The sequence below is a fragment of the Sciurus carolinensis genome, chromosome 6 (genome assembly GCF_902686445.1).
Source record: "Sciurus carolinensis chromosome 6, mSciCar1.2, whole genome shotgun sequence".
NCBI classification, from domain to species: domain Eukaryota; kingdom Metazoa; phylum Chordata; class Mammalia; order Rodentia; family Sciuridae; genus Sciurus; species Sciurus carolinensis.
Window position 1 is genome coordinate 123,677,491 of NC_062218.1, and position 15,645 is coordinate 123,693,135.

The 15,645-nt window shown below is 33.4% G+C and overlaps 1 protein-coding gene across 4 annotated transcripts in view; it reads right to left on the reverse strand.

The window, feature by feature from the left end:
- Ap3s1 (adaptor related protein complex 3 subunit sigma 1) overlaps positions 1 to 15,645 on the reverse strand; it is a 79,825-nt gene that overhangs the window by 61,712 nt on the left and 2,468 nt on the right. For all 4 annotated transcript variants that reach the window (XM_047555328.1, XM_047555327.1, XM_047555330.1 and 1 more), the window contains exon 2: positions 1,102 to 1,193. In XM_047555328.1, coding sequence (XP_047411284.1) covers positions 1,102 to 1,193 — 92 coding nt within the window. The remainder of the gene's footprint in view (positions 1 to 1,101; positions 1,194 to 15,645) is intronic.

The following is a 15,645-nucleotide window of genomic DNA, read 5'->3' on the forward strand; positions in this document are numbered from 1 at the left end:
ATTTTTTTTTTTTTTTTTTTTTGGTACCAGGGCTTGAATCCAGGGTTCAAGCCATATCCCCAGTCCTTTATAAGCCATATCTAAGACAGGGTCTCAGTAAGTTGCTTAGGGCGTCACTAAGTTGCCGAGGCTAGTTTTGGACTTGCAATCCTCCTGCCTCAGTCTCCTGGGCCACTGGGAAGATTTATATATCACATATTAATTTATATATTAATTATATAAACAGTGGAAATACTTATTAAAACAGTGGACAGCAACTATTTTCATAGTATCTATTAAAAGAATTTATAATATTTAAAAAACGAATTACAAGTAGTTTTTATTTATTCATTTTAAAAACAGAGAAATCAGTTAAATTCTAATTTATACTATAAGTATGTAGATAGACACATAGATATATTTGAAAAACAGACTTTAGCCTTTTTTTTTATAAGATTAAAAAAGGATATAAACCAACTTTTTTTCTCCAGCACTGAGAACTGAACCCAAGGGCTTGTGTTTGCTAGGCAAGCACTACCACTGTGATCCACTCCAGCCCTAATATTTTTAATTTGTTAAGTTGTCCAAGCTACCATGAAATTTGGATCCTCCTGCCTCAGTCTCTAATGTTCCTCCAAGCCAGCTGTATCTTAGTTCAAATTTTTATGAATGTTCATCTTAAGAAATACTCTGTAACTATTAAAATGAGGCTGCTCTAGATTTATTTATAGGCAAAGTTTTTCAAAATATTAGCAATAACAAGCAATATGCAAATGAGCATTTGTGATCTCATAAGTACAATTTTTTAGTAAATGCAAAATGAATTTTCTAGAAGGATATGTAAAAAACTGGGAAGAAGGACTAAGGTTGGGAGAGGGAGACTCATTTAACATTTTATACTTCCCCATAATGTTTCAATTTTTACCAAAAATATATAATTTATTTATGTAAAATGCTCTTACAAAAAAACTCTTTTAAGTTACACTTATTGCTAAAATAGGTAGCAATCAATTCACCTAAAACAGATGATCAAAATGAGGAACTTTTTCACAATTTTTTAAACAGTATATATTTCAATTACATAGTCAAAAAATCAGAAATGCTATGAAATGCTTTACTTACAATCCTCCTTCTAGGAAATTACAAACATTTTCATCTCTCTTAGACACCAAATGGAAAGTCTCTCTGATGATTTGCTGTTGTGTATCTTCACTCTATGAAAGAATAATTCATATACATTAGGACTGAGTTTAAAGGTGCAACAAAATTTTAAGATTTTTAAAAAATAAAAGATAGCAATATTGGTCTGAGAAATCCATCTAAGACAGAAGTCCTTGGAGAACTGACTTGAGTTACACTTTACAGAAGCAAACCCCAATGTTTTCATATGAAAAAAGAAAAACTACCACTATAATAAAAGTAGCGTATTTCTAAATTTCAAAAACAAGAAAAAACAAAAAACTAGAAGAAGCAAACAGAGAAGTCATATAGTCAATCTATATTTGAATGGAAGAAAAATACAGAAGTTTGGAGCTTCCAGTTAAGTTTAAACTTCATCAAATATAGACTGAGGTAAGAGTTACTCCATCTTATCTTCATATAACCATAACCTAAAACTAAGAATTGGTTCATTAAATATTTATTAAATTCAACCAAGTAATTCATATTCCAGTTTAAAAAAATATCAGCTTCACAATACTGCAAGAAAGAACTGAGCAAAATTAGCTCCACATGCACCATAGTATAAAACTACATAAAACTGTGTTTAAAAAAGCGTAAAAATATGACAATATCCAATGTCGACAAAGATGTGGAGACAAACTCTGGTAAACAGTATAATCACTTAGTAAGTTTTATGAACAAGCATTCATTTTTACTCATAGATACTATTCTAAACCATATGAAACTACTGCTTTTGAAGGTCAAAATCGGTAATTACATATATCTAATAAATTCTTAACCCACGCACCAGGATATACATAGAATATTCATAAAAGCACTACTTGTAACAGCAACAAAAAGCTGAAAACCATTCAAATATCCACCATTTGCAGAATAAATTATAATATACAACAAGATCTTATAAGAAGTAAATTATATCCTTAAATATGAATGTTTCTTAAAAACTTAACATGGAAAAGAGTTTTAGCTCAGTCCTCCATGACAAAAAAACCACACACTGGATGGTAACAAAATTTATTTTCTCACAAGGTTTAGGAGGTTAGAAGTCCAAGAGCAAGGTGCCAGCATGGTCCTTTCTAGAGAAGTGCTCTTCTGCTGTCCTGTAAATGACCACTTTCTTACTATGTCCTCACATAGCAAGGAGAATAGAAAAAGCAAGCTCTCCAGTACCTCTTCTTATAAGGGAACAGACATCATTATCCCATGTGCACGTTGTACAATTACACAAATGGTGTGACTCTACTTCGTGTACAACCACAGAAATGAAAAGTTGTACCCCATATATGTACAATGAATCAAAAACCCTTCTCTACCATTACGTCGAGATTAGAACTCCAACACTGTGAGTAGACACAACTCACTCTATAGAAAGAATAGAAAAGTAAATACCAGAACAACAAACCATACCACTAATAAAAAATTCAAAATTAAGTGAAATTAAATAATATATTATTTAAAAATGTACATATATTACAGGTGGTAAAATAAAACTATGAAGAAAAATCAAAGGAATGAGTAACAAATTTTAATGGATTAGTTTCACAAAAATTATATTCTCCAACCACATTCCAATTAGGTGGGGGGGGGATCAAATTACTTTTAATGGTGTGTTTTTAAAAAAATCTCTAAGAGGCAGCCAAACTGGAAAGGAAGAAGTAAAACTATCTCTTTTTTAAAGGCCCTACAGATTAAAAAGAAAAAACTGATAGAACTAGTAAACAAATTCAGCAAGTGGAAAGATAGAAAATAAACACAAAAAAAACATTAGCAATAAAAATCTGAAAAAAAATTAAGAAAATAAATCCCATTCACATTTGTGATATTGTCTAAAGAAAACCCAATTAAAAAAAAAACCACAATACTCAGGAATAAATTTAATCAAAGATGTGTAAGACTTGTACACTGAAAATGAGAAAACAATGCTGAAAGACACACCCATTCATTTTATAACACTCATACCAAATCGGACAATGAGAAATGAAAATTATAGGCCAATCTCACTACCAAACATAAACAATTTATTTTTTAAGTGATTTAAATATTTTATTAAAATAGCAAGTAGCAACAATTCCTTTTTGATCATTTCAAATATATACCTATTACTGTAGGTGTTTTTCATATCTTAATACATAATCTATGATAGCAGTAATCGTTTTAATCTTTTATGACATTTTGTCAAACATCCAGTAAATGGTAGAGCCTGAATTTTACCAAAATGAAATGTAATTCAGAAAAAAGAAACATTATAACTGAGAAGAGTAATGAGAACATGTTAAGAAGGCAGCAAAATCAAATTGATCAAATGATATTTATATTTTACACACACATGAAAATGGCAACTTTTATACATTAAAACAGACAAATCTGCACAAATAAAAATAAAAAATATATTTTTGTAAAACTTATAAATCAATTTGAGGTTGACCTTTGTTTTGTTTTTTAAAAAAAGACACTGTGAGACTGGGGTTGAAGCTCAGTGGCAGAGCACTTGCCTGCCATATGTGAGGCACTGAGTTCAATCCTCAGCATTACATCAAAATAAATAAAATAAAGGTATTTTATTCATCTACTTAAAAAAAAAAAGACACTATTGAGATACATACATTTAAGGATAGGAAATAAAGTAAGAGCAATAGTTTCTGAATCTTGTTAAATCAGATGTAACAGGACAAATTTATAACAGGTTTCAATAGACATATAAGAACACATCACTACTGAGTTATTAATAGCCAAGGCAAAATGAAATAAAAAGTAAAGCATGATGTCTATCTACTCATGAACATACTTTTACATACAGTTTGAGCTATATTTGTCTCCCATGCTCTGTAACCACTACTGGGGTATTTCAATAGTCTTTCTTTAACATTCTAGAGAATGAGTCTCTTTTACTTATTCTCTTCTTTCAGTAATTCTAAGTTATTATGGACAATGAATGTGCATTTTATTAACTGTTGTGTACTTAAAGCTGATGGAGCATTCCAGTAAATAAAGCATGGTTCACTTCTTCAGCAATATCCAATGACCCTACAACATCCTCAGTGGAAATCAAGGACAGACAGACATTCCCATGTTTGTCAAAAAGAAAACTTCTTCATTACTACAGGTTATGAATTCATGACATGAATTAGACAAAAGTATAAGGGAGGGAAGACTTCTATGGGGATATACATGAGCATATATATTTTAAAGAGCTAAAACTGTCTATTGCAAGAAGAAAATGAAATAAAGTAGTTGAAATATGTTAAACAGTTTGTAAAAATAAACACTTTATGTTAAAGTAAAGCTTTGCAAGTTCTAAAGACAAGGTACTTTGGGAAGAAGATTCAATGCAGCCCCTGACCTGAAAATCACTTACATCTTCTTCCTCCTTCTCTAGACATTTTTCTCAGGAGAGATTATCTACAATTCAAGCCCACATCTTGAAAATCTGCTCCTGATAGTCGCTACCCCAATCCTCAGTCTGTCCTCTAGGGGTAGTGACCAGGAACTGAACAGTCTAGATAATACAAGAGAAATGATCCTTTAGGGTAACCAATCCCCAAAATCAAACAGAATTTATTTTTTAAGAAGTAAATACAGCTGGGCACGGTGGCCACCACCTAAAACCCCAGCAGCTCCAAAGGCTGAGACAGGAGGATCTAAGCAACTGTGTGAGACCCTGTCTCTAAATAAAATACAAAAAGAAAAAAATCAGGGCTGGGGATGTGGCTCAGTGGCTGAGTGTCCCCGAGTTCAACATTCCAGTACCAAAAACAAAACAAAACAAAACAAAACAAAACAAAAGCAAGTGAACTCATTATGACTAAAGTGAATTGTTTCCATTAATGCCAAGTTGATTTAACATTATAAAACTGATCAGTGTAATCTTCTGTATTAACATCAATACTAGAATGTGTACACAAATGTAGGTTATTCATGCATGGAATAATACACAGTATTAAAAATTATTATAACTCAAAGTAATATAATGTCAAAAGTGAATCTAAAGACTAATGACCACATTTTTAAAAAAATTTAAGTCCCAAAAGAATATGTACACTATGACTATCTTTTTAAAGTTCAACAAGATGGAAAACAATAAAACTGTAGTAAAATGAAAAAAAAAAAAAAAGAATAATTTTTAAAAATTCAGTGGGGTTGGGGGTATAGTTCAGTGGTCGAGCATCTACTTAGCTGTGCAAGGGCCTGGATTCAATCCCCAGCACCAAAAAATAAATTTAAATTAAAAATTCAAGACTGGCTATCTCTGAATAGAGAAAGAAACAGAAAGCCCTTTCAAAGGTATTAGTAATTTTTCTTAACAGCAGTTAGGGTATTATTGCCTATAGTTTACATATACTTAACAAATAAATATTCTTTTATATATACTCAGTATTTCACAGAAACATTGAAAAGAGGCAGGAAGAGGAACAAAAAAGCACTGCACAAGACTGCTGCCCTCTTCCTTCCTTATGTGTGCTTGATCATCTCCCACCCACTTCCTTCTAGTCTTTTTGTAGAGCTAAATGGTGTCCCTTGGATCATCTTATTTCTCTACTCTTGTGGTTTCACAACAGTACTGTTATTATCTCTCTAATCATTAATTCTCCTATGTTCCTGGTGCCTAAAAGAAGGCTGTCCTCTTTTCTGAGTTGCTCACAAGGTACTTCCAGCTTCCAAACAGACATTTCTACTTGTATTCCACATAATTATATAAAACCTTACATCTTGAAGACTAAAAACATTACATTTTACCCCAAAATATTCTTTCTATATTCCAGTCTCAGCTAATGGCATCACCATTTATTGGCTTCCATATGAAAAATCTTGGTCTGTTAACTCTAATTTATAAACAACAGTAATGCTGGATTCAAACATTATTTCAATTCAGATTCTTATTCTTACTCAGAATACCATATGAACTACCAAAATGTTTATTCTGCTGCCTATTTCCCCTCTCAGCTGACCAGCACACACTACCAGATAAATTATCTCCTTTAAAACATATAAAACAATATTTACTTTCTTTTTCAAAGAACTCCAGGGTCCATGTAGTCTAATCTAGACCTACCTTTAAAGTTTCACCACATATTTCTTCTCCCTTATTCAATCTGCTCTAATCACACTGTATTTCTCACCATTCACCCCCATTATATTTTCCCACTTCTGTTTTGGAACACCTTTCTCACTCCATTTGCTAACAACACCCTTTTTAGACACACAGCTCAGTCATTACCACTTCTATGAGGTCTTTTTTGACTATCTCAGGAAAAATAAGTCTCTTCTTACTCCTTACTTCTTTGTTCCTGTTTATATTCCTTTTATATACTGAATGTGTTCAACTTTCCTTTGTAGACTAAATTCTAACGTCAGAACTGAACTTTGTATCTGAAATTCTCAGGAGATAAGCATACTATATAAAATACAAGAATAAAATAGCAGCTAGTGGAAACTCAAAATATGAGAAGAAAATTTTAAATTCAGCAGAAAAACTAGATAACACAGTTGGAAAAATACCCAGAAAATAGAGTGAAAGAGTAAAAATATAGAACACAGAAATGATAAGAAATGTAGAATAGTTCAGAGGAATGATGAACAAAAGGAGATTCAAAAAGAATATAAAGAAAATTGAGAAAGGTTTTTGAGTAGAAAGGAGAAGTTTCCAAAATTAATGAAAACAGATCCACAGCAAGGGTCTGTGAAACTGCCATACCACTGGGACAGATGGTTCCTATTCGAGATTTCAGGAGAGATTTCTTCAGACATGAAAATGACAACAGATGTATATGATTTAGGCAACTGGCAAAGATGTAAATTAGTGATAACTGAATGAAAAACTAGATCAAAGGAAAAGGCAATTATTTTCAAGGAAAATATCAGGAAAGAAAAAATCTGAGCATAATTTACAACATGGCTCACTTAAAGCATTTTTTCCATAATAATGTAAACACTGACTACTTGGAAAGGGATGGGGGATAGGAATGGGAAAGCCAGTAGAATAGAATCAGACATAACTTTTCTGTTCATATCTGAATACATAACCAGTGTAAATGCACATCATATACAACCACAAGAATGGGAAGTTATACTCCATGCATTTATCATATGTCAAAATACATTCTGTCATGTATAACTAAAAAGAACAAATAGAAATATTAAAAATTAAAAACAAAAACAAAATGAAATACTCAATACTGATCTTACCCAAAGTATGAAGTATCTGTGAGGGCACCTGGAATCAGATGTGGGGGAGCTAAATAATTATTTTCAATATCAGAAGCAAATAGATCACATCAAGTGAAAAGTCAAGCAGCAAAATAAGCACATTATTTAGAGACATGTACAGAAATACTACAATAATCAACTAAAAGTAGTTATCTGTGGGAAGGAGCAAATGAGGGAATGATATTTTTAATAATAAACCCTATAGAACTATTAGATTTTTTTAACCTATGTGTACCTATAACTTGGATAAATGAACTAAAAACTAAGACGAGGGGAAGAAGTATACAGAATCAGTAACCAGATGGTGTGTGTTTATCCTGGATGTGCCCTGTGTGAGACTTTAAGCAAACCACTTAACCTCTCTGAGTCTGAGTTTTTCTTGTCTGGAGCATAGAGAAAATAAGTGTCTGCCTCATGGAGTTGTTATAAGGATTGAATTCATATATAAAGCTCTTAGAACATGACCCACACATAGTAAGCACACAGTAATGACTTATTTGTAAGTATTTATCTCTAAATTTCACATTTGTAAAATAAGTTCTAGAATTCTTATGACAATATAAAAATGTTATAGGGAGGCCAGGCATGGTGGCACATGCCTGTAATCCCAGCAACTCCAGAGGCTGAGGCAGGAGGAATGCAAGTTCAAAGACAGCCTCCCTAACTTAAGCCCTAAGTAACTTAGAGAAATCCTGTCTCAAAAAATGGAAAGGGTTGGGGATGTGGCCCAGTGGTTAAGCATGCCTGAGTTAAATCTCCAGTCTCCTCCCCATCCAAAAAAAAAAAAAAAATTAATAGGGAGTTTTGAGGAAAGCTATTCTTTTGCATTATACTATCATTTATCAACAAATAACAAGTGAAATTTTGTTTCCTTATTTTAACAGTGAAAGTAATTTCTTGTATGAACATCAAGACTGCCACCTGGTATTTTCTCAGAATGCTGGCAATACTCAACTAAAGAAAATTAATATGAGTGGTTACCAGAGACTGGAGGAAGGGATGGATGGGGAAGGATGAAGAAAAAAGCTTCAGTTACACTGGAAGAATAAGGCTTAGTATCTATTGCACTGCATGATGACCTCAGTTAATGATGTATGTTTCAAAACTTCTGAAAGAATAGATTTTTAAAGTTCTCATCACATAAAAGTGTTGACAAGGTAATATGCTAACTAGCTTGATTAATCTTTCTAAAAGATATAAACAGAACGCTGAATTGTACCCTATATACATACAATTACTGTCAATTAAAAAAATTTAAAAATGAAAATTAATATGGGAAAGAATGCCTTAAAATTTTAATCAAACAAGTAAATTCTATGCTAAGGTCTCCACTAACATAATACAATTGCCCTCTCTTTAATAATCAATTTAACAGCTTTCATAAAGAAGCCTGGAGCTTGGTTTAGGCTGATCAGCTTTCCTAACTCCATAATTTCAAAACAGAAGTCAAAAGAGATACATTTCAGTTAGTTACAACTACTACATTACATCAGTTTAAAGATACTTCATTATATAAAGGTAATAAACCATTACCTTAAATATTTCTTAAAGCATTAATGAAAAATAAACTTTAAAAATTCAGAAAAGAAATACAACTTTCTTTTCCTGTGTTCCCTTTCCTGTCCTGCATATGTCATAAAAGGTAACTTTAAAAACTTTTCTGTAATTAGACAGTAAATATGTCATTATCCTGATCGGTGTTAATCACTAAGTCACATCCCCAGCTCTTCTTGTTGCTGAGACTAACTTTGAACTCATGATCCTTCTGCCTCAGCCTCCCACGCCACTGGATTATAGGCTTGCACCACTGCACATATCCAGAATATTTAAAGAACTCTTTCAGCTCAATAATAAAAAGATAAGTGGACATGCATGTAATCCCAGTGACTCAAGATTTTATTATATACATATATATTTCATATCAATTTTAATCTATAAAAAGTCTCCCTTGGAATCTTTTCCAAGACTTAGAGAACTTTGCATTTGTTAATAAGAAGGAAGTTAATTCCAAAACAGGACCCACATAATTTAAACACTGGATCTTTGAGAAGAAAAATAAGAGACAATTCATTCTGAGGAAATAAGAAGTATTTGAGAACAATCTCTGGAATTTTCTATAGTCCCCTGGCCACAAGTTTTTCCAACCAGGGAAAGCAGCAAATAGTACTAGTAATAAAAGTAATTATTAATTTAGATAACAATTTCTGAGTTTCAGGTGTCAGGTTTTACAAGTTTTTTTTTAGTTAATCTTCATCAAAAAATCTAATTCAAAATAAAAATGCACAGAAGATTGTTAAAATAAATTACAGTATACTACACAATAAACTACTATGTTGTCATTAAAATTATTTTCTGATTGTATTAATCAAATTTTTCACTGCTGAGACTAAAAGACCCAATCAGAACAAATGTAAAGGAAGAAAAGTTAATTTTAGGGCTCACAGTTTCAGAGGTCTCAGTCCAAATACAGCCAGTTCCATTCCCCAGGGGCTCCAGGTGAGGCAGAATATAGTGGCAGAGAGAAGCAGCTCACATGATGATCAGAAAGCAGAGAGAGACTCCACTCTACAGTTATAAAATATACTCCATAGTCCCGCACCCAGTGAATCAATTCCTCCAGCCACGTCCCACTTGCCTCTAGTTACCACTCAGTTATCCCATTAGGGATTAATTCACTGATCATATTAGGGTTATAATCCAATCATTTCTCCTCCAAACCTTCTTGCATTGTCTCATATGTGAGCTTTTGGGGGATATCACATCTCAACCATAACACTGGGTATGAACACCAAAAGCATAGGAAACTAAGGAAAAACACAAATAAAATGTAAAACTCATCAAAATTTAAATTCAAGTTTAAAAGGTCACTCACTGAATGGGAGAAAATATTTGCAAATCATATATCCAATAAAGACTGACACTTTATATAAAAGAATATATAAGCTCCTACATTCAATAAGAAAACTAAACTGAAAAATAGGCAAAGGATTTGACAATAAACATTTCTCCAAAGATACAAAAAGGACAAATAAACAGATGAAAAGATACTCAATATCTTTCGTCATTAGAGAAATGCAAATCAAAACCAGAAGGAAATACTACTGAAGTATCCATTAGAATGGTTAATACAAAAAAACAGAGAATAGCAAGAGTTACCATGAATCTGGAGAAACCAGACCCTTGTGCACTGCTGGTGGATATGCAAAATGGTGCAGCCATTGTTGAGAACAACAGGATGACTCCTCAAGAGAATTAAACAGAATTACCAGAGAAGGAGGAGGGTAGGCAAAGGGGAGGTACCTGAATGAAACTGACCAAATTATATCATTATATTGTATGCATGTATGAATATGTAATACCAAATCCCACTATTATGTATAATTATAATGCACCAATAAATTTTTTTCTAAGAATTACCATATGATCCAGCAATTCCACTTCCAGGTATGCATCCAAAAGAACTAAAAGCAAGAACTTGACCAGATATTTGTACACCTAAGTTCACAGCAGTATTTTTCACAAAAGCCAAAGATGGAAGCAACCCAAGTGTCCAACACTAAATGAACGACTAAACAAAATATGGTCTTTACAAACATGCAAAGGAATATTACTTCACCTTAACATATTACAACCTGGGTGAACCTTGAGGACATAAAGCTAAGTGGTATAAGTTGGTCAAACAACGACAAATATTCTGTGATTCCTCTTATTTGAGGTAATCAATTCTATAGAGACAAAGTAGAATGGAGTTGCCAGGGGCTAGGAGGTAAGAATGAGGAATGCTATGGTTTGAATATTAAATGCCCCCACAGACCATGTGTTAAGCCTGTGGCACTATCCGGAAGGTGGTGCAACTTTTAGGAAGTAAGATCTAGTGGAAGTGAGGTTACTGGGGGTATGCCCTTCCTCTCTCTCTCTTTGGTTGCTGGTTGCCATGAGATAATCAGTTTTGCTCTGCCACATGCTCTCTGCTATGGTGTTTTGCCTTGCCACAGGCCTAAAAGTGACAGAACCAACCAAACTATGACTTTGAAAAACTGTGAAAACATGAGCTAAAATAAATCTTTCCTCCTTTTAAATTGATTATCTCAGATATCTTTTCACAGCAGTGGAAAGACTAACACAAGGAGCTAGTGTTTAATGTTTATAGAATTTCTATTGGTAACGATGAAAAATTCTAGAGATGGAGGGCACAACAATGTGAATGTATCTAATGCCAGAGAACTGCATACTTAAAAAGGGTTAAAAAGGTAAGTTTTATACTATACATATACAACTACAATAAAAACTATTTTATATCACATTAAAATACATTAATGACAGAAAAAAGAAGGATATATATGCGGTAGGATGAACTGGCACACTTCCCCACTAAGTTAGCACATAGGAATCAAAATACTGAATAACTGAAAAAGAACCTTTTCCTCCTGAGTAGCAAAATGAACTGTGACAGCTAGTGATTTTTATAATTGCATCAGGCTTCAAGTAAGGCAGAAAGACATACAGGCTTCTCAGCACAATAATTGAGGTACTCTAGTAGGTTTCACATAAATTCTGTTCACATAAAATTAAGACTGAGAAGTTTCAGAAAAATAAATTCTTCTTGCATTTTGTTACTTCACAGGCAACAGGAGTGGAATCTGCTTGATCAAGGGTCTCACTGGTATAGAGACTGCACAGAAAGTGAAACATGCGCTTTAACCTTCATTCACTCCTCTCTCTACAGAGCCTAAGGAAAAAACTGAGTAGAGGACACAACCATTGACTTTTTTGCAGAGGCACTGTTTAATTGTGCTGATCACAAGTAGGGTTCAAGTAGAAATAGCTCCTCTTGTTGGCAATGTGGGGATGATGTCATTAGACTGAAAGTTGTGAAGAAGGAGCACACATAATGTGGCATATAGGCATAATTTGGCCTTATCTTTTCCTCTGACTTCATCTCCTGTCACTCAGGTTGTCTTTTTGTTAGTCCTGAACACATCACATCTAGCCTCATTCAGGGGGCTTTATGCCTCTTTCTGCCTAAAACATTCTTTCCTCTGCTGTTCTCATAACTCTCTCTCCTCATTCTCTTCTCAAACGTCAGATCTTTAAAGAGGTTTTCCCTGATAATCCTACCTAATATAGTACCTCTCTCCCATTACTCGTCACTTCCTTCCACTGATTATTTTTCTTCATATACTAGTCATAATCATACACAATTTTTTTATCATCTACCTCCTATCACTAGAATGTAAACCCACTGGGCAGGAGCAACACCTGTCTTACTTATCATTGTATTATTAGTGCTTAATAACAGAGCCATACAAAACAAACAAACATTTTTGAGGAGGAATACGGGCAGGGAAAGAGAAAACAGTGCCATGGAAGAATATGTCAAGCAGCTTCCCCACAGGCCACTCCTCCTTCCTAAGGCCAAATCTATAAGTGCCTCCACTTGAAATCTTACAAAAATACCTGTAAGCTATAATTACCTTTATTCCTCTTACAATGCAATACCTTTCTAAGAGATGCTCTTTCTAAGAGATACTGATCCTTCAGTAAAATTTACCTATATTGCAATTCAAAATATTGGATTAAGGGAAGCTGACAGGGAAGAATGAGTGAAGAAGGTACAAGTGTAATTTATCCTAATGTAAGAGTTTTATATAATAAGAGGCCAGAATAGAACTGGACCCTGGAGATAGTCTACAACTCAGAATTGCCTTGGATCATAAGCAGCAGTGAAGAAACTCATAATTCACAAAGACTCCAAGTGCTAAGGACAAGAATGGACACTGACTTTTCAAAAAAGTTAGCAAAGGTTTACCTTTGGAATCAGAAAAGGGAAGGACCCTGATACACTTAGGTTATATATATGAATTCAATTTTCTAAAAAAGAAAGATATAGAAAAAAAATAGGCAAATTAGTAATGTGCCATTAACATATACAAATGTATTTAAAAATTATAGTGGTAGCCAGATATTAACATTTGTGTTTTCTTAAAGTCAATAAAGTTTGATAAATCTACTACCAGATTCAAGGCATTCATTTTTGGTTATTAATGTCTAAAAGGTATATATTCTTCACTGAGAAACTGAGAGGAAAAATAAAAACTGGAGGAAATATGCTGTATGCTAATAATGATCTGTGTGTGATGGAATCAAGATGACAGTGATCTTAACACAAATATTTTCCACATAACCATAAAAAGTTTTATTTAAAATGTTAAACAATAAGTAATTTAAAAAAATAATGATGTGGCTAAAGAAATAATATAGCTACCCTCTTCATGGCTTTCCTCCTCTATTTAGAAAGGCCAAGGAACAATTGATAACTTTTATAACATTTCCTTCTTAACAAAAAAGCTGAAATACTATGTTAATATATACTAACATCTTAATACTCAGAACTGTTAATAATTACAGCTTAATCACAGAATAAAGTTTAACTATCCCATCCACTACACCATCTTAATAGTCAATAAAAAAGATACCAACAAACATACATATATCTTTTTTAAGCATTCTTTAAAAAAGAAAACAAAGGTTATACATTCGACATTTTATACTTTTCATATTAAAAATTTTTTTAAAAAGGCAAGAACAATCTTAGAGTTCCTTCCAGGACTTGCTTTTGATTGACAAACAACAATCAGATACAGTTGAAAAGAACACTGAGGCAACTCAAGTATTTTACAGTTTGGAAATCTTCCTGCTTGCATTTTATATAGGGGTGGAATGTGTGTATGCATGTATATACACATGATCTTTTATATCTGTGGAAACAAATAAGGCAACTCACATAAAAGAAAGCATTTCTACTTAGAGTGACTCACCGAAGAACATATTATAGTTCACTAATAATAAAGGAATCATAACCCAAGGGTTTTTTTTCTCTTACTTGATAGCTCTGTAAAATATAACTGGTTTATGAAACATAAGTCTCAGTAATATTGCCAGGTGAATATTAAAAGACTAAAGGTTATTGTTGCCAAGTTATTGTGGCTAAGCATCCAACAGAAGAGACAAAAACATTTGAACTTCTGCTGTGATGGCTCAAGTGTACAAAAGGCAAGAACAAAAAGGGATATACTCTGAATACACCCTCAAATTCTTAATATCTGAATCAAGTTAAATGAACCAAAACTTAAGTTCAGTGAAAAAGATGTGTGACTTCATATGTCTCATACGTCACAACAATTTGGAGGCACTATCAAAACTAAAACTCTATTACAGAATGAAATGGAAATATGCACTACAAAAGGATAGAAATGAACATATAAGTTGTTATATCATGAGGAAAAGCAAATGAAGAATAAATATTCAATGTAGTAGAGGAAACTTGTTGACAGGAAATTAAACTGCTCAGTGCTAAACCACTGTAGTTGGACTCAAACCTCAGCATACTGTCAGTGTACAGAGCTGTTGGCTCAGTCATATCCCTAGATATTACTTAAGTTAAACTCAAAACTGTCAATGTTATTTGATGTGTGTGTGTGTGTGTGTGTGTGTGTGTGTATTTCTTAGAGACTTCTTTCAACATAAACAGAAACTGCTGATGTAACAGCTATTCTACTTTTGTAATAAAGGCATGGATTCATGAAACCTCTGGTTAATGAAGGACTAAATTTTGAGAGTTGGAAGGAAATTCAGGAAGTCAATTCTAAACTGAACTCTATCCCAAGCAGATTCTAAATGAATGCCTTTAGCTAAGAATCATCAAGCGTTTTTTAAGTTCAAGACTTAATGTGAGCCGGGCACGGTGTGGCATGCTTATAATCACAGCTACTGAGGAGGCTAAGGCAGGAGGATGGCAAGTTTGAGGCCAGCCTGGGCAACCAAGACCCTGTCTCAAAATAGAAAATAAAAAAGGGCTAGGGATGTAGCTCAGAAAAAAAAGACTCAATGTTGATTGCTCAGGGTGATACTTAAACCCTGATAACTCCCTTCAAGGAATATAGGCTGTAAAACAGAATATTGAACCACTAAAGGATAAAAAAAATTAAATCCTAAGAACCAGGAGGAGTCCAACAGCAAGACAAAATACTTTGAGGAACACTTATAAGATGTTTAGGCTGGGCCTAGAACAAGGAGTCAAATTTGAACCATGGAAGAGAAGGACACTCCAGAGAGTATGAATACAATGTACTTCAATGCCCTATGCAAACAGACATCATTTCCAACGATTCTTCCCTGACATAGTATGCTCCTGTTACGCCAGTCCTCTTGGTTTTCTTCCAACAGGTATTCTCTTTTCAGGGCCTCTGTATTAGCCTGGAATGTTCTTCCCTCAGACAT